The following is a 23542-nucleotide window of genomic DNA, read 5'->3' as shown; positions in this document are numbered from 1 at the left end:
TGTAATAGCAACCGGTTGTGCTAGTGGGTTGGTTTCAACTTGGTTGATCACCTTACCACGATCTGTCGGCTGTTAGTGTGGGAAAGGCTGGCTCGGTCGGCAGCGATGCTGACCGGAAGCTGACTACGCTTACACAGGTGACAACAATGGGAGAAGCACCATCATCCCATGGCGGTTAAGCAACGTAACGCAAGGTCATCGCAAAAAGTTTATTAGAAAGTACAACGTAGCAAGATACAACGAGCAACGCGAAGTGAGGAGCAAGAACGCATAAGCGTGAGGCAAGAAACGCGGAAGGCGCAGAGCAAGCTGCAGCAATACTAATTTCAAGATATTTCTGACCGTGACATGCGGTCAATAAAATGTAGGAAAATAAGGATTCTGATCTTCATAACACAACAACCAATAATCCGTAGAGAAAGGCAATTGACACTCTTGCTGGCGGTACATTCTAATTTCGATCGTTACAATACTCAGTAAAGTTATTCAGAATTTTAATACCGAAGAATAACTATAATTACTGATTCTCTACGAAAATTCCTCTCGCGCATTCAGTTCCCAAAATTGCAGCTGCATTTCGTCTAACAACTGTTATACTCTTAAACTTTGTCTCAACCCCGAAAATCAATAGTCCGGTTCAAAATAGACCGGAAATTTAGTAAATCCTGACAATTGTGAAAATTCTGCAAAAGCTGAGTAACGCACGAGATAAGATAAGCGCTCATAACTGGTCCATATTGCGATGAGGTGTCTTTTGCACGTTTGTATCCACGCCCCAAATATTCGTAAATGTTGCTCTAGAAAAGCTACTCGAGAGTAGAATATTCGAGCGTCAAAGTCGCCAATTTGGATATTTCTCATGCAAACTCATGTGCACACATTTTAAAGCTTACATTTCACTGCGATATGCCGTGATCGTACACCTCAATAATTATCCATTAATAAGTATTGCTAACGCCTATCGGGTATCGTCGACACTGCTACGTGCACAATCTTAATAACTAATTAATAACATTATAATTAGTGTTAATTGGTCATGCTGACTCATGCAAACACATTCTGGTAGCGTAAACCAGAAAGTGCGCGTAGGGCGCATAAGTCTCTAACATAACTTATAAGTTACCACGACGTGTTAAAAAGTCTAATTATAATTAATTAATTAACAACGGGTCCATTAGATTTAAAAATTTTGCGGATAAATGGTGTACAGAGTATTGATTAATTCGCTGACCGGCTGGCGGTTATTAACTTGCAACTGGTAGCGTTAACTAACTGTTTTAAATTAATCGTTAATTATAGGAACTTTTTTAATTTTTTAGTTAATTTGGAAGCACTGAATTCGGTAGGCAATACATATATAGGTAACAGGCAGCAACAAGGTGCAAACTGCAAAGTGAAGTTACAGACTGGAATGAAAGCACACCATAAGGGAAAATGTCGCACGTTTTTGCGCTCCCAAAATTGCCCGCTCGATGCAGATATGTGATGCATCATTGCCGTGCAGTTATTTGATGTTTGTTAAGGTTTAAAGTTCGATTTTTTTAAGCGTGTGTCACAGATTTCCTTCGCTGAAATCTTCATAACTGAATTTTGAGCCTAACTAATGTGAATTGACGATTTCTGGTAGTATTGTGAATTTTCCTGCCATTCTCATAAAGCTTTGTATTAAAGTTCCTTGAAAACTACTTCTTACAGACCTCAAGATTTCTATGAGTAAATGTAAAAAATTAGTTTACCTATTTTGATTCTCATTTTTCGGTCGCTATATTGCATTGTGTTCACAAACTTTAGCTACCTTTTATCGGTTCACAGCCTCAAGGAGTTCACTCTAAGATTTTCTTCTTAAACATAGCTACCCGTACTAATGTGGATTGCAATCAAACGTTGTCCTAATTTAATCTGTTTCGATTAAGTTACTGACCAGTTAGATGACCGCTTCCGTATAACAGTAATTATGGTTGTGGATGGACAGCCATAAAATACGTTAATGCACTAATTTCTATGAAATGTGTTAAGTATTATACTACCCTAGTGATGCGTGATCCTGACGTGTGGGAGTAGGATCACGCCCTGGATGTACGTACGGATGATGACTGTCCGCCTTCCACCTGCAATATAAACAATAATCTAGTCAATCAACGCTGTGATTTGCTGTTCTCTTTTACTAGCGGTGTATATGATCTCATAGCGCGAAGTCTATATAAGTTCTTGTTCTCGCTAATATCGGCATCAGTCTCTCACTGAGAGTCTTGGGATTCACTTCTTGAGACTGTTTTTTAATTACAATTTCCTTGTGTTGTGGACTATGTTGAGAATTGGATAAAGAGACAGCAATACTTAATTGTTCCTTCTGATGTACATGATCGTTCCCGGATTATTGCATAGAATACTCGTGCTTAGGTTTGCTCGTGACACAATCGTCCTAGCTCTTTTCTGATCCTCATAGAACCTGCGACCGGAAGTTGTAGTTGGAGTGTTCCTGCTTGGGGATTCCTGATTCTTGTGTTCCTAAGTCGTTCTTCATTTCCACCATAATCTAGCTGTTACAGTTTGTTATAAGAGTTGCCTACCGACTGACATTACAGGCGTGGAAGAGTAAAGATGGTTCATGGAGCCTTAATCGGCGTGAACGCTTATACACGACAATCCCATATGTCACTGTGTTTTGTGTTATTATAGTTAATGTCTAAGTGGCGAGGAGTTTCGATAAGCAGGATGTAATATAATGTAGGAAATGACTATTGTCACCCCCTTGCACCCCCTTTTGATTATTGCCACCCCCTTTATTTTAATAAAATAAACACCCCCTTTGACTATTGTCACCCCTCACAACACGCCCTTTTGGCTATTGTCACCACCTTTCAATTTATCCTTATAATTTTGCCATCAGCGGCTCTTTTTCAATTTTATTCGTGCCAGTTAGGTTGGCATTTCTTGACCAGCGATCGAGGCAATCCTTTGCACGAAACAGCGGTTCCTTCTGGTGGACGTTCGAGGCCATCGTGTGACGACATGGAAGCCCGTCTGTACATGATGCGAGACAGTCACACTGATACCGCATGGTGCTTTCGTCAGAATGTACGTACTAAGCATTCTGCCCTTCGCGTGCGTTGGAACGGTCGTTTGCTCGTGGTCTTTGCCGTATGCGCTTTGTGGCGGATTTATAAACTAGAGTCTTGCGCTGGGGATCGTTTTCTGGCAACTTTTTCGATCGATCAATGACGAAAGTCTGGTTGGTGGCTTAAGAAAACCTAAGAAAACCTAAGAAACTTAAGACATCAAAACAATAAGTACTATAATTATGCATATTTTATTCTATCAAGTATACTTACTATCAAGTACTGTAAAATACTATTACTAAGTTGGCTGAAAGGTCAACCCAGCAACAATGTTGAAAAAAATGACCGACGAGTGGCAATAGCCAAAGGGGGTGTTTATTTTATTTAAAAAAAGGGAGTGACAATAGTCAAAAGGGCGTGCAAGGGGGTGGCAACAGCCGAAAGGGGGGGTGACAATAGTCGCACCCTATAATGTAATTCTGTGCTTAATACATCCTTCTGCATACAGAGGTTTTAATATTGCAAACTATTGTTTATTACCTGCTTGCTCTAATTAGCAAATGTTTTGCAGTTTTATTCTGTTTTGGAAAAACAAGACAACGAAACTGCAATATCTACAGAGTCTTGAGCGAAGCCGGTAACTTATTGAAGAAGCCCTTGGTAATGTTCTGAAATCCGTTGCAGCCAAATCCAGAACCTCCAGCTCGTTCATAACTGCCATGACAGGTTTAGTTTGCAAATTACACCAGATTACAAAAACACTGATTTTCACTGTTGTTGGTATTTAATTTATCCTTCTTACCACCACTGGTTCCGCTTAGCACCTCTTATTTTCTTGCATGTTTAGATTGTCTTCCGGTTTTCTTGACGAAATTGTTTTCTTGGACTCTTTAAACTCTAAAACGACTTATATCCAGTCTGGGAAGCATTGCTAGGTATGAACAGCTCCGGCCGGGTTTGAACGGTCAAACAGGTCGTACGCAAACGCCGCCGCAAATTTGTAAACGGTCCTCAGTCGAAGTCTTAATAGGTTTTGCGCTGCCGCGTACAGCGAACTCTCAGTTGTTGTTTGCAATCGCAAATGCAACTCCGGTAATCCATGGATACGAAGACACCTGCCTGCTTATGAGCTGTCCCTGGCTCTTCTAGAGTCAGTTCGTTTCTCAATATATTTAGAATAAAACTCAACTTCCGGCGCAAGTTGAACTTGCAGTTACTCTTTGGCGCTCAGCCACTAAACATTTATTATTTCGTAATATCCTGATATTTATTATTTTTTTATTAAAAATTAGGTGGACATTTCACTACTTTTCACTCGTTCCACAATTCTTCATGCTACCTTTTGCTCCATGTGCTAACCTTTGGCACTACCTTTGGTTCCATGCACAACGTGATATAACCTTTCTCGACGCTGCCTTTCGCTCCGTTCACAGAATCACAACTTCTACTGGTTGGTCCAAATCGCGTCTAGATGATTTCACCTGTTACTTAATTTTCGCTATGCTAACTGTTTTAAAATCGTAATTTTCAAGTTCTGTTAAAGTTTTGCTAGGTGTAAGTGCTTTATTTTCGTGGTCGCACCAAATATGTATACTTCATTCACATGTTGATTTTTAAATCGGTTTCAGGATGTGAGATCCAGAATTAATTTGATTGAAACCGGGTTGACCCGTTGGATTTCGAGCGACAGGATTTCGATGGAATTCAAGGAAGCGAGGTAAACCAGCGTGCTTATGTAATCGCTGTCCAATCTCCTTGGCTAACTATCACCGGCCCCGACTTCCCCTGGCCTTAGCGTTTCGAAAGCTAGTGGCGCGAATAGATGTACCTAGCTTCCAGGCACGCGTATAAACGGCTGGATTTCTCATCTTAATTCTTCCGTCCGTGCTCTTGCATATCCCACAGCAACCGAAATGGGTTTGATGTGCAAGGATGCGGCGCACATTTTTTGCTGCACTACCATTTTACTTGATAATACTCTTTGTGAGATATTAATCGTTGTTGATCAAAATCATGGTACATAGTTACTGTGTTTGCAACTTTTGATAGTATAACTCTAAATTGGTGTCTGTTAAGAAAAGATATAATATAGTAAACCAGGGTATATAGGCAGTAGATAATTGCGAACGGCGTAATCAGCCAAAGATAATATAAACTTATAAGTAATTAAAATCGGTGATGCTCCGCGCCCTCCGCAACACCACCTTTCACCAGCGCGTGACCTTTCAGTCTTTCGATATACCTATTCCGTCTCGTATTAATCAATGCAGCTACATGTTCTTGCATGACTTTTTAGGCTGCTATGGTGCCGTACCAATAGCTTTGCCACATCACCAGTTGGCGTTTTGTAAAATCGAATTTTCAGCAACCGGAGAGAGACGCCCGAATGAAACCATGTCCAAAACACACAGGATGCGCAGTGTGCGTAATTTGAAAAGATGGATGGAAACGCCGTACGCTCGGACAAGCGTGCGGAAGTAGTTTTTGAAGTTTGCAAGTCATCTGAACGTCAATCCAAACAGATATACAAAGGACTACAGGAGTATAGTTTACGAGAAGAGCGTCCGTGCCAACTAGCGGATATGGCGAACCAATAACGGAATGTGCGACATGGGCGCTGGCACAGGCGAAAGTAACAAAAAAGGACTTTTAAAACGGATTATTCACTATAAAAAATGGAACGCAAGGGAATGGGTGGAAAATGATTACACAGAAAGGTCATGCGCGAAACATTAACAGCAAAAGCTGTGGCATGATCATATATGCATGTCGATCGATTGGACTCCGGTTTATTTAGGGACTTGCATCTCCCGACGGTAAAATTAGGCCGAAGACCATTAATCCAAACAAAAAAATTGAAAAAAGTAATGGTTAATACAGAATACTGCCGGTATAAGTAGCACTGGTAAAAGTTTAGCTATTCATCTGTAAGGTCGTGAGAACCATGAACGCGGGATAGATGCGATTTAACGCAGTCTACGGTAACAACCACAGCAGCGCGTAACGATTCAATTTTATTTGGGCATTAGGTGAAGACACTAGCACCGGAACACGGGACACCGGCGCAACCGGCCCAGCTGTCCTTGCTAAAACAACCCCCCGTCTCCTCTCCAAAGAGGGTGGGCGGGAGGGAAGAACAACTTGTTACACGAGAACAACCTTTACTCCAACACAACAGGAACTGAAAATGCACTAACAGAAATGCACAATCACTACACATGAATAAACATCCACAACCGAAACTGCATTGCTTATACAGCATCGGGATATGCATCCCAAGACACACCCTAATGGGTTTTCTTGGCTGGACACTGGTCAACCAAGTCGTCCAGCCTTGCGATCGCCTCCGCTGCGTTAACCGGAATTAGCTTTGCTAATCTCTTCTCTATATATTAATAGCGTAAGCCTTAGCAAAATTCCATTCGTATCTCCCTTTTGCAAACGATACACTGAACCAAACTTTGGTGTCTATAGATCGTTCGATAGCGCTTCGATCATAGATCAGCAGAAACGGGTTAGTTTTTCTAAAATATTTGAGACTCAAAAGAAAATTAAATTTTAAAAAAGCTTAACATACGGAGTCTACGGGGAAAGTCAAGCACCCACCACTGCAAACCCAACCACACCACCACTGTCTCCAACAGAGTGAAAGTCTGTGAGACAGCCAGAAAGGCAATTCTGACAACTCCGCTAAACACAATACGGAATTAAATTCAAACCTTAGCGTATATCATTCGGGAGCTTTTGAGCTTATTGATTTTTCATCGAAAGTCAGTGTCGAGGAAGAAAATGAAAGGGTTGAAAGAAGATTTTCAAAGGGTTCACGATCACATATCACGGTGGGGAAGCGGGGACTGAACTTACTGTTAGTCTGAAAGATCTGCAGATGAAGTAGCTGCCTGCCAAAGCGGTTTGATCAGTTTTAAATTTAGGGCTCCGACGGCGGGTGTGATCGACGCGTCTTTGTTGCCGAATCTCATCCGACCTTTTGTGGGAGCAAATTTTTCGAAATCTTTGGTATAGAACATTTTTTAGAAAAGCATTGCACTTGACGCTTGGTTATAACATGATTATGCATTATATTTATGCAGTCTAAAAGACAATGAGATTTCCTTGACGGTTTAATTTGGGGCCTATGGATTAACTATCTTATATTAAGGAGAGTCAGCGGTCTGTTTTTACTGTTTAAACTTTCAATCATTTTAATTAGTTTCTACCAGCGCAAGCTTATTGTTATGTGAACTGGCCATTGCCGAATTAAAAGTATACTATCTTATGTCACAATAATTGCAATAAAATTTTAAATAATTTTAATGTTGCGTATGAACTATCAAAGCAACAACAACTACGCATTGAAAATAATTATAATTGAAGACATTGTGATTATTAACTGGGAAGTACTGTAACCAGAAAGTGGAATCAAGGACTATAGCGGTTGCGAATCAGTTGGTTGCTATTAGCGGGCGGAATGAAATTTAAAATGCGCAGAATGGGCGCAAATAATTTTTGGGGATATACTTACAGTATCTGAGCGAAGTTCGATTGGTGGCTGACTCTGGCTGTTCAGGTAAAAACTAAAACAATTTCTTAGGAAACTGCTCAAAAAACAAAACTTTTTCGGAGTAAAATTCTCACATTTTTAATGTCCAAGGTTCTTTTCAGTCTACGCATTGGAAATGCTAAATGTACACATAAAAATTGTGAAATCATGGATAGGCGTCAGTGAGGTATAAACGAAGCTTGGATTAATTGTCCTTTTGTCATTACTGTATCTGTATTTGCCGGGGAAATTGAATTATTTTACGCCCCATTTTTTTGCAACAATATTATAGTCCTGCAGGTTTGCAGTAACGAAAATGATTTCACAGTTTTGTAGTAAGTATTCCAACGTTGATTTAATCCGCGCAGTTTGCGCGGGGTCTACTAGTTCTATTTAATGTATGTACCATACCAGCTGTCACCAGTACCGACGTGGAGGTTATCCTAACTCGGTCCAGTGAAGATGTACTGAGCTACCACAGCGCCGTAAGTACGACACGTTTAGGTTGCAAACCACCGAAAAGTTAGGCTATTTCCACAGTCTTCATGTTTTCATTGTTTTGGAAGGAAATTGTTAGGATTAGAAGCTGGTCAGGCATTCTATTCGGTAGTGTTGTTCATGTTGACGATTTTCGAGCTTTTCTTAACCAAAACATCACATCAGTCAGCAGTCAAAGAGTTTTCGCATCCTGCTATGCATCACTCGAATATCGTTACCTTCACCCCTCACTTTTTGTCGCCATGCTGGCGGCCTCTGGAATGATCAAAACCGTTAACGTTATTGATAAAAACCAATATCGGCTGTTTGTTTTGTTGCTTTTTTGTCAAACTGGGCACAAAAGCTCGTTTTTTTCCGGAATTCTAGCAGTCCAGCCTGTCATTCTATGGTATCGCTAAATGAATAAGAAACAGTATTAGGAAGAAAAAAATCACCAATAATTAATAATTATGTATATACAAGTACTAAATATTTTGTATGCCAAAACTCCTTGCAGAAAACAACTTTTCCGCTAATGGCTTGCAAAGAAGACAATGTGCAGCGGCTTTTATTTATGGGCTTTCGATCGATTAAAAGAACAGAACAAACAATGAGACTTGGGGTTACTTACTGTTACTATAAGTATTTTTTCTAAAATAGGGGCAGCAATTTGGTAAATGCATTCACAAGTGTCTTTAATGATGAATGCATTATGTTCGTATGAAGTTGAAGTATAGATACCGGGTATGAACATTAATTTTTGTGTTGCGGGTAGTATGTACGGCGCTGTACGCGCGGTTGTACGGCATATTGAATTCTACGGGTAACATAAATTACTATTTGAGTAATATGCGTTAAATTCTCTGAATATTAATATATGCCTTAAATTCTTTGAATATTGTTATTGCGTGTGCAACTGGAACAAAGACGCCATCGTACGGAAATTCAAGGATATTGCTTTTTAATCGTATGACCTGATGCAGGTTGGCCAGGACGCAAAATTAAAGTTGACAAAGCAACGCAATTACAAAAAACAGTTGTTGACATATTTACATGCAGAGAGAGTAATGGCAACAATAGAATCTAAATCACATTTTATGGGCAGGAACTATGTACAGTACGGCAGAGAATCGAAGCGTATCATGATCTTGCATTCTGAGCCTGAAATAAAGAAATGACAGTTGCACCAAATAGTAAATTAGTAACAACTTCAGTTTTTTAACTTACCGCAAGTTTTTGTTCCCTTAATCTCAGAAGGATAGTTCGATCAAAAACTGGCAAATCCGGAATGTATTCAGGTTCACCAAGTTGATACTGTTGAGAAGGTTGACTGCTTCTCATCGATAGCGTTTTCTGTTTTTCAGAATCGTCCGTACTGGATTTCACATTCGGATTTTGTAGGTTCCATTTTTCAGCTGCAAGAAGGGATCAATAAGTACTGCAGCCTATGTTAAAGGTAATAATTATAAGGTACGCATACCGAATTTTTTAGCATTAAACTGGGTCTGTATGTCATTCGTGGATTGTTTGGATGATGCGTAAGAATCATTGGGATTTTCCGCCGGTTGTGATTGGGCGAAATCAGTGTCATCATATTCGCTGTCATCGACATCGGTATTTGGTGTCGTCGTTTCACTAACATCCGGTTCGCTGACAACTGTTGCACCTATCGATAAACAAAATACTGACATGTATCGAGAGCACGCCGCAACCACACAGCCGACAGGTAACACTTTAATTAAGGCGGAATGTAAACTATTAAAATTACTTCCGAAGAGTTCTTATGGAGTTTCTATGCAGCGCACCGCAACATACGTAACATAGCTTTGCTAAAGTTACAAATCTCTGGACCGCTGTGTTTGAGAGGTTATCAAAGATAAGCGCGATTATTTTACTTACCCGAATCAACTAAGGGAGCCGAAAATGTGGTCATGATAGCGGCGCAAAGCCAAACGGTTACGAATATGCACAAGGAGGAAGACATATTTTTGGTAACGGATTACGCTGTAGCTAAATCTTCGTAGCGGTGATGTGGTTGTAAAAACGTCTTTTAGAACATGAAACAGTCGGTCTGCAGTACCTTGGTATAAACACCACAGCTTGGCGAGTATAAATAGTTTTTGCAACATTATGGCTTCTCCACTAATAATGGTCCGCAGAATGCCCTTAGGCAAAAAATGATATGGAATGCATTTTACGTCTGATCGATTTCTGTAGTACCGGCACAATGACTCTAACACCGGGCCGGCATTTACCGGCATGACGAATTTTGTTTGTCAAACTCTACCAATGCGTACCGGCATTATGAGTCAATATTTTCGTCAAATTACTGCAAATGGAAAACAAGGCAAGAATCTGTTAAGTACCTCCATGGCGCCAGTGTAGTAAGACTATGTAATGTTTTTTTCTTTATGTCCTGTCACTCACTGAACAATGCATTAGAAACCACGCTTATCTGTCATGAGGATCAGCAATTAAACGGTCAAGGGTATTTTATGATTTTTAAATTATTAATTAATTTCTGATGATGCTTTTCAAAAGTATACTTCGTACTCTTTGAGAATTTTTGCTTTCTTTGTAATAACTTCTTGTGGCACTTGCTTCGAGTTCTTTCTTGTTTGCAAAAGAATCGGTAGCGACTGCAGTGTAAAATTGGAATGTATTTATGTAAATAAGCGTACTTACAACTACAAGTACGTTTTATGAGGAGAATGTATTTTGGTATTTATATAAACTAAAAGCCAAAGGATAATAATTATTATTTTGTAGAAATTCGTACGTACAATACAATACATCTGTCAGCGACATTGCTTGTCTAACTTAACACACATAAAAACCAATACCCAGAATGTGATACTGACATGATTAATTAAATGCCTGGCTTTAACAAAAGCAATCTAATAAATTAAAGTTTTAAACTTTTGTCCGCATAACGTACGCTTGCATGCGTATTATATGTGCTTTTATTGTCTGCATAGTAGCCCTGTAACACGGCGATTGCTTGTCAAAAAGCTTCTTCAAAGCTACAGCTGCGAGTACTTATACCTTTGGGTTGCTGGTAAAACTCGTCGTAAAATTACTACAATGACCGTTAACTTTGTTTGCGGCTGGTCTGACTCAAAAGCCAAAGCACTGTAAGAATTGTTAGAATGCCTACTCACCATCAGTTTTGCCCTTTAAATCGGTACTTCCGCTAATTAATAATATCAGTGTACGAAATGTTGTACCGTGGTTTTACTACTGACATTTTTTGGCTGCAGATCGGTAGACTGCGGGCTGCATATTGCGTACGCATAGCGTAACGAGAAAAAAATAATGCTGCACTTTTAACCAATAACTGGGTGATAGGCGTACTCGGAGGGTTTTAGTCAATAGTAACAAACAATGTCAAACATCGTCTTTCCGGAGATACAGATAACCGCTTGGTTCTTTAATTCGACTGACTTGTGAGTACTGCACTGTAAATTTTAAGAAACGAAAGTCTGCCGCCTGTCGGAACTTATAGTTGCAGCAAAAAGCAAACTATGTAGCTAGTTCGACCCCGCGCCTTTAGTTCACTTTTAATTGTTTTTTGTTTTTTGCGTAACCGTGGCCAAACGGTCAGTTGAACCAGTTATAAAATAATACGGAAAACGGTGTTTGGTATGTAAGTCATCGTGTCAGTTATTTATTCGTTGCGGATCAGGCGACACGACGCCAGATCAGCGCACCCGCCAGTATTTTGCATAGGTGAAAAACATAGCGGCACCACCATTTGCCATTGGCTACGAATTTATGAATCAATAACAGCGAAGAGGCATTTAGCGGAAGCTCGGGTGAGCAATAAAAAGCGTTGTCCTTTATCTTCTCAAGGTCGCACGTTTCTCAAATGTCCGGAAGGAACCGGAATGCTTAAGACGTAATAAGAAACAACAATTCCGGTTAAGGATGAGCCTACGTACGTTTTTAGCCAAGTACCGGTCGTGAACCGTATTTTATTATGCCAGTACTAGTATTCGATAGTATCATCAAATCCCAGTACAAATCGATGGCTGTTTAACATCCATCGTCGCAAAGTTGGGATTGTTCAGATATGTATTTTGTAGATTATTTTAAGGTCATATTTTTTTCATTTTGATACAAATAGCGCTATATATAGGGTAGTGTGGTGTATTCGCGCAAGACAAAATTAATACAATAGAGCGACTAATTACCCGCCTAAACAGAAAATCACACGCCAGCACATTGTTGACGCACAAAGCAAAAAATCAGGTTGTAAAATATTTTTTTTTATACAGATATGGTGATGCAGTGCATGCAGCCCGATCCGTAGAACGTACCGATTGGTACGCCAACGTAAACGCTTTAATAATCATAAGCGCGGCCCATGAAACCGGTACAACGAACGGTCTGTACGTTTTAGCCTGTACGAGTACTATGACGTTTTGATTCGCGCAGCGATATCAAAATTTCCTGTAATAATCCCTGCTAAGCTTGCAGTTTCTGCTACCCGTTATCTGAAGCTTTATATAAACGTTAACGTGGAAGTGGTTATTTGTAAAGTGTCTGGAGTCGTGGACAAAGGCGAATCTAACAAAAACCTTGGCATAATTTTCCCGTCTTTTTAGACGAGGGGCTGCGGATGATAGAGATCACAAAGCAATCACAGTAACTGTTTATATACGAAGATAACGCTATTTTGCAATTTAACATTTGAAAATGGACTTGCATTTTGCGATCGTTGAATTTCTCCTCCCAAGGAAGTCGATCAGCACTTTTAGTGGCGACAACATTGAAATGACTTCATTAAATTCCGCTGTTCCAACTTATTTCGACATGGGCACCAGGAAAACACGTATGGATGGTCATTTAAAAACGCTCTCCTGGCCAGTATGGTAAGCATGTAATCACCTTGAACACAGTTTTTGCAATCACCACTTTTATATATCCCAGCGCATCGTTGTCGACACCTATGCTGGTTGGGATATCGTCTGTGCAGCTGGTAGTGGCCTGATTGTAACGCAAGGCGCCGTCGGCATATCAACACTAGTGCAGCATAACCCATTCGGCCAGCATCACGATGACCCAGAAGAACTGGTTATTGCCGTTACTGATATGCGTGATTCCGTTCCTGCCAGTGAAAGGTAACTAGATGCCAGATGTTTTTTGGTATAATTGTTACGAAAAAGAATTTATCTGTCGCCGGGTGTGTTGTAGGAGTGGAGGGTCAACGGACAGAGCAAACCGCAACGCTGAGCGCCAACGACCAGGTGTTGTGCCAGTGCGGTGGCTTTGCATCCAAAGTAACCAAAGTATGTGGAACCGATCGTCGGACGTACGATACTGTGTGTGAACTTGCCGATGAAATGGCTAAAAGTAAGATTTACTTAACAGAGGCAGAACACTGTTTTTCTAACAGAAATACTTAACCCCAGTTTTACATAAATGCGATGAGGTACAAACGGACTTAGTATGCTAAGCCTCAGTTTGCCAATTGCATGCTAAGCCTCAGTTTGCCAATTCCAAAGGTCATGGGCCGTGTCAGTATATGCTGATACATCTACTGTTCTAAATGCGTTGCTATTAAAACTTCACCAATTTTATTACAACTGTACGTCAACTTGAGGTCGAAAAAACTTATTGATCAGCGTGTTGCTGGGCCCTATACGAACACCAGCTGTATTGTCGTCCTTTCCATTCGCCTACTGTGTAAATGCACAATGCGTGATATCAGTCTGTTTCAGCTGCCCAGTTATTAGAATAGATTTCGCTACTTCTGCAGTACACATAAAATCAGAAAAGACAAAGGTAAATATTATCACCATCCAAGTTTGGCAAGTCTTAATTCAGATTTCGTGTCCAGTTGGTTGTAAGATTTGGCAAGACTAACCTTTCACTCGAGTATGATAATTATACCATTTCTACGAATCATAGTGTAATTAGTATTGTGCTCGCGCCACCGATTAGGAACGATATTCTACGATTTCGGCACTAGTGCTTGCGGTTACGCTGTAGATTAAAAAATACCCTTGAGTTATTTTTTGTGTATGGATTACCATTGTCTCGTGTACCTTGCCATTGTTTCAGACAGTTCATTAGGCCTGCTATGCAGAACTCCATGCGAGAAATGCCCCAAGGCGTCCGCTTTAAGATCGAGTAAGACAGCCAAGTAACCGACGTAAACAATTCTTCGAGCTCGCCGGCATGGTAACACGTGTTGTTCGACCATTTACAGCGTGCCATGCGAAGACCCATATGCTGACTAATTCCCACCACAAAATGCGTTCCGTGAGCTTGAATCTACCCAAATTACACAAAGCTGTGACGGATCCCAATCGCACCACATTCTACTGCTTAACGGACGGGACACAAGCCAACCGGAACACTGTGTGGTGTCATATACAGAAGAAAAGAGAATTAAGTATGCAATCCTGGTGTTTTCCGCTATAATAAATTCTAGTTTTTAATCTACTGTTCCACTATATTAAGTTCTGATGATGTTGTTCTGTAAAATAACTTTATAACAACTCCCTTCCAGACGTGGGAATACGGTGCATGGACACATGCAACAAGTGTGAAGGCGCTGAAGGTCGGATTGCGACGTGCCCAACACGGATGCTGGAGCATCTTCCTTTGTTTGACGGTGCACCTGTCAGAACTGCTAGTAGATCCGCAGTCCAAAAACCCGAGGACAAAATGTTAGAAGTCAGATAATTCCACAATGATAGAAACATTAATACCTTTCGGACAAAATGACGGATACGAGTACGTATCTTCTTTGAAGGAATTCTACCAGATTAGCCCATAATTGCACATTCAGATCTGTTTATTAAATGTTTATCAAAGTTTATTTAAATGTTTTTAGCGTTATGAAAACATGCCTTTTGAACGACGTTCCTTGTTGAAATTCTTACAGACGTTTTTCTAATAACAAGGAAGATCGATGGAGTCATATGACACCATACGTACTGTACGATCTTCCTTTTATTAAATGTACTGAATAATCCAGAGCGGGAAGTAGTAAAAAATTTTATGTTCGTTATTATTTCATACTAAATTTAACCCAGTACCGCTCTCTAAGCGTATGGATGAATTTCATTTATGCGCATTATGGACTTACCATGTGTATTAGTAGGCTACCACACATTATCCAATTCTATCCAAATTACCTACTGTAAAAACCTTGTTAGCCGGGCAGTACAGTAACGAAGCGCTAATTAACCTTTGCGGTACATATGCGGGCAGAATTATCATATAAGGAAGCGAATTGCTGTGAAAAATCGGGTTCGACAGCTGAATATATGTTGCTTGACTTTCCCTGCGTTCATAGTGCAGTAGTGGACTGCATGTCGTCATAATTGTAACGGATCTGCAGATAGCTTCCGGTTGATTCAGTCTTACTACATTAGCTGTAAACTGTGGCGGTCTCTACTGTGCACCAACAGAAAGAAATCAATGCGAAAGCCTTTCTCGTAACGTGTTGCCGCTGCAGGAGTAATGCGATATATTCCCGGCACATCTCGACTTCTTTTTGCCTGTTCGATTACAAATAAACAGTTCCTTATAAACCAATTAGCCCAAGCCAGGAAAAACTGGACGTAATATGCCGGGATATTATTATCGTTTAAGTACATTGCACCACACTATGCAACTGCAGACGACGTACTTATACGACGACTATGAGGATGTCATTGGCGTGGATCTGGTGCAAATTTTCCGACACAGTAATCATCCTGTGGAGATTGCCTATCTTCAAAATCAGAGACTATACACAGCACACGCGCGCCGCTGCATCCTCATACCAAACTCCTTAAACTATTCGTATACTGTTACTATTTTTGGGTGATCTTAAACTGACTAAGAAAATCTAATGGTGGGATATGTTTAGACATATTTTCCGCAGCGGGATTCATCTAGTCGGCTTCTTGGGTAGTGCTCTTCTATTCTCTAGCCAGTCTGTTGTGCCTTTTATGTGGTGGCGGAATTTTTCCGCCTAATGACAGCGAAACCGCGATCATCGGTTTCCTTTTCTTAACTGCTGGGGCATCCTATGAGTGTGTGTGTGTGCGCGTATGGAAAAAGGCGTAAACAGTCTGTCAGTGCAGTGGGAAACGGTTTTCAATTGGTATTAGGGAAAAACTAACTCAAGCCGATTCGTAATTAACGGATTGGTGTTGTGCCCGGGGCGGCAATATTGTGTTTTTGAGGATTACAACGAGGACCGTTTGAAAACTGAGAATGGACATGCGGATTATAGCATTATCACTGCTCTTCCTGTCTTTGGGATATCCGATCAGTATAAATGCCCAGGAAGCGGAGCCATCAACGGTACACTTAATTACTAAAGCAGAGCAGAGCAAAGCCCGATGTTTTGTTTTGTTGTGCCTATGCTGTGATTTCTGTACACTTTTAAGGAAACGTCTGCGTAGAAGCGAATTCAGTCCCTAAATCGCAGAGCCGAAAAGGGTCACAGAGGTTATAAATAAATTGATGAATTGAATTTCAGTGTACGTATATTCACTATATACTGTATTGAATACAGCGATTGTATCACGAAATTGGATCGATATTTTAAATTCTTAGCGGCACCGTAGATATTAGCATAATTGGTATGTATGCATAATGTAAGATTGTAAGTGTGCTCCCGCTCTATATGTCAAGAGGATTATCAGACTCTTGTGATTAGCCCAGCTGACCGGCAGCAGTTCCCATATGGTTTTCGGCTTTTTACGTATTCAAAAGTTTCCAAAAGTTATTCAACTAATTTTTTTCTTGCATTATTAAGCGTGTAAAAAAACAGTTCCAGGCCAATCACATCGCTATCATATACCGTATTCTCGTCCTCTTATTGTTAGGTACGGTATTTTATTCCATATTGAAACATTATTTATGATGTATAATAGCCAGTTTTAACAGGAAAATCTAAGTTTTGATTTTGAATATTTTAGCCTAAGTGTGTGGTGCAGCTCTGCAGTAAAAAAGAACAACATGCATATAATTTACCCGGAAGAAGACTTCTAAACGAAGAAAAACTGTAGAACAAAATTAGTGCCATCAGATACGAATTTATCGTGCAGCACGTATGATAATGCCGTTAATGTATCGAATCATAAGGTTGTTTTATAAGGTTGTTTTATGCACTGCATACTTTGCTAACGTATCGCAATACCACAAAGCTGAGATCATAAAGTTGGTTCGCAAAAAGGCCAACATAGTTAAATTACGCATTCTTCAGTAATAATGCAAAAATCTCTGTGAATACTGTACGTAATACACACAAGGAATTCATGTAGTGCGAGCTTTGGCATTTGTTTTACGTAAGGATTAATGTTTATGTAGCACATTTAATTCGTACATGTTGTAAATACATCAGCACGTCGCTAATTTGGCCATTATCTATAATTTAGCCTTGTTTGAGTTTGCTCACAACATGCAGTTTAAATATAAATGGCCGGCTTTGTGTCCATCTATGAATGAATTCCATTGGGGCTATCTGATGCATATACCCATACGTATACAGTACACGCGTGTACAGGAAACGCCGCTAGTCAATACAGAAGCATCATCTACGCCAGCCGCCGCCGCCGACGTAGCAGATGTGACTGATCATCCTCATCCGGATGATCACTCGCAGCCTGCTGAGAGTGACCCGAATCAAGCACCAGTTACTGATCAGCCCCCTGAACAACAGGAGCAACACCCAGAACAGCAGCAGCATCAAGAGCCGCCGGCCGAAGCAGATCCGGAGGCGCTGCACCGTACACAGCCGACGCATCTCCCTCCTGCACCGGATGCGGAAGACAATCATGTTCATCCAGAAGAGCTGGGCGGCTATCCTGAGCCCGCGCACACGGCACAGAGCGATATTCCGGTCAAAACAAGCGTCCAGTCGACATTTAAGTTCGGCAGTGAGGAGCGCTGTTTCCATTTCCTTAAGCGACTCAAGAGCAAGGGAAAAAACGAACATAGTGATCATCGTACGTACTTCACGTTATTTCCGTCAACGCATTTATGTGACAGGAAAATTCACCTAACCTACAATGTGACCTTAATTGTAAAGCGGTGCAATAAGAAGCTATCCCTGCATTAGCAAACCAAAGCAGTATGGATAAAAACGTCTGGAACAGCTAAAAAAATACGTGCTCAGTTTATTTTGAACGATGGATAGTTAAGACTTAAGTGTTTTTGCTGCTCGTCAGATAATGTAAAGAACCGGTGGTAAATAATACTTTTAGTTTGTTTATACAGCATCTACGTAAACGGCTACAATATACGACTGATTAACGATTCTTATTTTGTACGCCATATTCAAAACACATATGGCAATATAGTTGCCTTGCGCAATGTGTAATAGACTCTTTATGCGTAACTGCTTGCTTCTATTCGTTTTTGCCATCACACTTCAGCAGCAGTCCACAAAACCTGATTGTGTATTTTTAGCGCTGACATGCGGCCAGGCCTTCGATGGATTACTGTGCTGGCGTCCAGCCGATCCCGGTGAAACGCTATTACAAGTTTGCCCCGATGGTCCGACGAATACACGATGTACGCTTGTCATATATGTATTTTAATGTCATGTCTTTGTGAAGCGATTGACTTTATAACTGACCTAAATCGAGATCGTCCAAACTATGGGGCCAATTACCGCATTTTCGCAAATTACGCAATCAGTGTGCGTGTCAGCGTGTGTACACTGCATAGTGGGCATGTGTATATAGAACAGTTGAACTGCCGATAAATAACATGTTACACTATATCCATGGTTCTCGTTGCAGCGTACGCCAAAAGGGAATGTGTGAACGGACGCTGGAGAGACTACGGCAATGTGAATGAGAATTTGGTGCTGCGTGGCATCAAGGAAAGCGACTACACCGACTGCATGCAAGTCCCGAGTTTCGTAAGGAAGCACGCACAACTTGTGCGGCAGGATCTACCAGCACCGCACAGTGCCGAGCTGCAGCCTGGACAGGGCGGCGGCGTGAGAGAATACGGTTTCTCATCACCTGCTCCCACCATACAGAATCAGGAGCATCCTTATGGACCCCGACCGGAAGAGCAGCACACCACAGCCGCGGTAGGTCACTTTGCGGGAATAACTAATTAATCAACACTTGAAGCTAGATTAGCCAAGTTCGTTCAACTTGGGATCGATACCATGCGACAGATCGTTCTGCTTAACATAAGAAAATCTTCACACAAAAGCCAAACATTTACCAGACGCCAAATCTTTATGAAAGACATTTTCAATATATACATTTATATATTTATTTTTTTAATATACATAATTTACTTGACAATGAAATCTGCATCTCATTGCATAATAGATTGTTTTAGATATAAATTCATTAGCCACAATTACCGTTGACAGATATAAATTATATAATAGATATAATAGATATAAATAGATATAATAGATTACAATATAATAGATATAATTCATTAAGAGAACGTTTTACGACATGGAATGGTGGCTACGGCGAAATATTGCACTTGGTATTAGTGAAGTACAGATACGAACGCTAAGAAAAGGTTACCACTGCTTCGAAATTCGAAAGTGTTAACACCAAAATATAGCAAAAGCCACAAGGCATGTAACTAAATTAATTCAGACCAAAATCATAGTAAAAAGCATTTTCTTCTAGCTCTGCAAGCCATCTACAACATTCGCAGCGTGTTTGCTGGTGCAGTTCTGATTTATCTACCATACGAGTACAATAATTACACACTTTTATTTGCTCATTCCCTTGCACAAAAACCAGTGATTCGCCTACCGTTAGATTACACGTGCTGCTTTGTTACGTTAATATTGCACTGATCGACCAAATCGAATAGGTGAATTTCCGCAGTTAATTAAGAAACAAAAATACAGTGCGTTAATCATGAATAATTGCTCTGACAAGCTACGTAAGTACATACATAGATGTTAATAGGATTGTCCTCCAAATAAGCGATTGAATTACATTTTGGAGGCATTCAGGAAATACCTTTTGATGCGCAGTCGGAAGTCATCTCTAGTGTTTCTTTTTCCGGTTGAAAACTTTTTCTGTTGACATTTCGCCTTATTTTGTTAAGTGTCTGGCCACAAGTTACGTTTTCACGGATCGCTAAGTATGGGCCGAATCTTCGACGTATTGCTGGATGAGTATCATCCAAGTGCTCTTTTTTCGTTAAGCTAGGCCGGTCTTTCAAACGCAAATCCTTATGCATATGAAATGTTTGCAATCTCCCACAGTTTTATTGCTTCCGTCCCTGCGCAGCGGTATGCCATTTTAGTCGGCACTGCTGTTTTTCCTTTTTTTAGCCAAGGAAATTGTCACTTTCAAAATGTCTTTCATCTTTCGTTTCACTGGTTCTGAATAGTTAAAATATGTTCCAAGATATTTACGTATATTGTTTGCAACGAACATTGTTGCTCCATTTGTTCCAAGTAGGCGCAGTATAATCGTGGCCGGTTTTGAACATCTGACTTATGGAGCACTTTGTTTGGGCAAAAACCATACTTAACTTAATTATCGTATTTTACCGCGTATGAACCAGAACTTGTATTTAAATAATCTAGTAGTATAGTAATTACTTAACAACATTGTGCACAAGACATACTGTACAGTCCAGTCACGTACCACAGCGGACTGCGGCAAACTGGTTATACACAGAAAAATTCTGTTCTGATAATAATAATTATGTATTGATATTATTTTAGACGTACGATCCTAGCGCCTCGATTGCTCCGCCTAAACCATGGAACTTTGTGGATGTTAGGGAATGCGAAGATCTCCTCAAGCGCTACGGATTCGAGACTAACGCTGATGGTAAATTTAACACATGTTGCACCTACAATAGTTAACAATTTACAATTAGATATTAGATATTTATTCACACTAGATTTATATTTATTTGGGATTTTTAACACTTCTCTTAAAAAATTATGTAGAACTGTGTGGTATCAAAAACTTAGTTTTTCTTAATACAATATATATTAAAGGTATTCACACGTAAGCAGATACTCGTAGTTCTATATATAGATATGAACTGACTCAGATCATGAATTATATATATATAATTATGTAAACTGCAGCGTAAATCAGGAGGTTTACTGTAAGTATCTGTACCAGTTTCTTAGAAAGCTTCTTAATTATTCACCACCATCCAGTCAGTTACTTAAAAATTAAAGTGTGGCTGCTGTGATGCTAAATGAACCCGATCGCTGCTTGCAATTATTACCGAAAACATTCCATCAGTTGGATACCAGAACCTATAGGAAACCAGAAGCTACAAAGGGAGCAGCCACTGAACTGACCACATGTCCATTCCACTTATGGCTTGATGAGCTGTATCGTAAATCATCCGAACAGCTCATCAGCCCAATCTGGTCATAATCTATTACATAAAACATCCCAGTATAATGGTCATTTTTAAAATTGCCCTTTTAAGATATCTGCTTCGATCGTATTCCGAATATCAAACAGCACCTGTTTGCATTTATCTAAATTACCCAATAATGCAGGCAGCGGCTGCCGTGGCAATCACGATGGTAAGATGTGCTGGCCAGCCACTGCTGCCGGTACGGAGGCCCATCAGCCCTGTCGACGACCGGCGTCCGGTCAGGATCCGAGCCAAATACCCCAGGCTACGCGATACTGCGGCACGGACGGCACCTGGAATGCCAGCAAGTCCGATGGAAGTATCGCGCCGGATGCGGATCCGGTGAACAATATTGGATGGACCAATTACGAAGCATGTGATGCGTACGAAGCGGCACTTGCTGCAGCTGTTAGTGCGGCGGCTGCGGCTGCTAATGCCGTCACGGAAGCACCGATCGCTGGTGCCGGGGTGGCGGGACAAGGGATCGTACTGAAGCCGGATGCCAACACGACAGCGATACCGGTAGCAGAGGTAACAACCGAGGCGGCAGCGGTGACTGGCAGTACCATGGCCTTAACGTCCAATGCCGGTGCCGCTGTACAGCAAGCCATGTGGAGACTGATCCCGGCCCAGTGCGATGAGATGCTGAAAAGGAACAGCCAGCTTGAGCCTAAAGAAGGTAATAATAATATCTGACTAAAAAAACTGATGATGTTGTTAGACCACTTTGTCAAAATCCGCTTCCTTTTGAGCACAAAATAACACGATAAATTTACAAGTGTTTGTTAAAGTCAATTGCAAGCATTGCAACAGATACTAACAGAACATGGGCTACTTTAGCATTTAAATACGCTCGACGAGAGGGCAGTAAAAACGTCGATGTATTGTTAACATAAGAATCAAAGTTGTTTCTATTAAAGCTGGTGGATGTCGAGGAGGTACGGACGGTAATATATGCTGGCCAGCCGCTAATAAAAACTCGGAGGCAATGCTACAATGCCCGCAGATGATTGGTCTGGATCAGAGCAGTAAGTTGGGATATTGTTATGATAAAGAGAAGATGTACTTGTCCTACTCTACAATATTAGTGAAAGGTCATACCTTATCATAGATTATATTATTATCTTTTTTCTGCGTAACGATCGTATGAAAGGCATGTTTTTGTTCAATAAGTGCAAAATATTGTGCATGGAATCTAAGAAACTGCTAACCCTCTGTACTGAAGGATGTTAAGCAATTTGTACGCTATTAATGCCTATTACGTACATAATAATAAATGCCTATTTATTATTATGTATTATTATGCCTATTTATTATTATGTAATGCCTATTATCTACATAATAATTTTTGCAGAGAAAATCTCCAGAAAGTGCGATGCAAATGGTGCTTGGACCAAAGCAAGCTATGTCGATTGTCTGACAGCGGAAATCAAGGATGTTGTCCAGCACGATTATCATCTTTTACATCCCAGCTCCGCACCGAAAACCCTTGCACTAATGTTGCCTTTGGTTTTTCTAAATTTTTTAATAACTGTGTTTTTGTAACAACAGTGGCAATTTAATGATCGATACGGTGCGACTGCCAGATTTTTGTTACGGAATTTTATGATGTATTGCGCATACTCGTAATATCTCGCATCGGTATTTTCCATTGGAAAACACAAAATAATTAATGGAGCGTTTGAACATACAGGGTGGTATCCGTTAGTTGGTTAAGTTTGCATTTGATTCGTTAGTTCTGTTAGTTTATGTTTAATTCACAGATGTAAATGCAAGTACAGATTACGAATATGGTTCGAGCAAATTAAATTGTGAGTACTATGTGGAACCTCCGATTAATGTACGTACCTTCTCGTTCCCCCGCGGCTGCGCAAAATTAAAAGTTACCGGTCTTAGGAATTTAACTTGCAACACTACTTACAAATATTCATATCCGTGTGTAAATTTTACTACGTACCTGCTTGAAACTGCGACTGCAAAGCCGCAGTATTGATGCCCCTATTTTTAAGAAAATCAGCTTTTTCAGTATTTAAATGGTTTGCTTGATAAGCAGATAAGCAGCCAAAATTTTCTAAACCGATTACGTTGGGTTCATCCGGAAAAACATTGTAAAGCGAAAAGAATG

General features: G+C 40.4%; 3 protein-coding genes and 1 long non-coding RNA gene across 5 annotated transcripts; 3 read left to right on the top strand and 1 right to left on the bottom strand.

Moving 5' to 3' along the window:
* The first annotated feature begins 2248 nt into the window (after nt 1-2248).
* Nucleotides 2249-5180, top strand: LOC129602834 (uncharacterized). 2 transcript variants are annotated; one of them, XR_008692447.1, is made up of 4 exons: nt 2249-3785; nt 3907-3994; nt 4352-4509; nt 4688-5180. It is a non-coding gene; the product is annotated as an uncharacterized LOC129602834 (long non-coding RNA). The 2 variants fall into 2 exon arrangements; XR_008692446.1 differs by having other exon boundaries at nt 2249-4209.
* A 3840-nt stretch (nt 5181-9020) lies between these two features.
* On the bottom strand, nt 9021-10185 carry LOC129602826 (uncharacterized). Its single transcript, XM_055501990.1, has 4 exons — nt 9976-10185; nt 9557-9742; nt 9304-9491; nt 9021-9237 (listed from the first exon to the last, which is right to left on the bottom strand). The coding sequence occupies exons 1-4, from the start codon at nt 10058-10060 to the stop codon at nt 9217-9219; spliced, it is 480 nt and encodes a 159-aa protein (XP_055357965.1). The 5' UTR covers nt 10061-10185; the 3' UTR covers nt 9021-9216.
* A 2284-nt stretch (nt 10186-12469) lies between these two features.
* Nucleotides 12470-15100, top strand: LOC129602084 (uncharacterized). Its single transcript, XM_055501045.1, has 6 exons — nt 12470-12950; nt 13009-13199; nt 13273-13431; nt 14143-14211; nt 14291-14476; nt 14594-15100. The coding sequence occupies exons 2-6, from the start codon at nt 13136-13138 to the stop codon at nt 14767-14769; spliced, it is 654 nt and encodes a 217-aa protein (XP_055357020.1). The 5' UTR covers nt 12470-12950; nt 13009-13135; the 3' UTR covers nt 14770-15100.
* A 406-nt stretch (nt 15101-15506) lies between these two features.
* LOC129602076 (uncharacterized) lies at nt 15507-23245 on the top strand. The gene is made up of 8 exons (XM_055501032.1): nt 15507-16383; nt 17591-18032; nt 18496-18600; nt 18831-19129; nt 20756-20864; nt 21560-22096; nt 22338-22445; nt 22772-23245. Exons 1-8 carry the CDS (start codon nt 16294-16296, stop codon nt 22960-22962), a joined length of 1881 nt encoding a protein of 626 aa, XP_055357007.1. The 5' UTR covers nt 15507-16293; the 3' UTR covers nt 22963-23245.
* Nucleotides 23246-23542: the final 297 nt, after the last annotated feature.

This window comes from Paramacrobiotus metropolitanus, unplaced genomic scaffold, assembly GCF_019649055.1.
Source record: "Paramacrobiotus metropolitanus isolate TYO unplaced genomic scaffold, Prichtersi_v1.0 Parri_scaffold0000004, whole genome shotgun sequence".
Taxonomy (NCBI): Eukaryota; Metazoa; Tardigrada; class Eutardigrada; order Parachela; family Macrobiotidae; genus Paramacrobiotus; species Paramacrobiotus metropolitanus.
The sequence above is the reverse complement of the archived record's forward strand: the minus strand, read 5'-3'. Positions and strand labels throughout refer to the sequence as shown.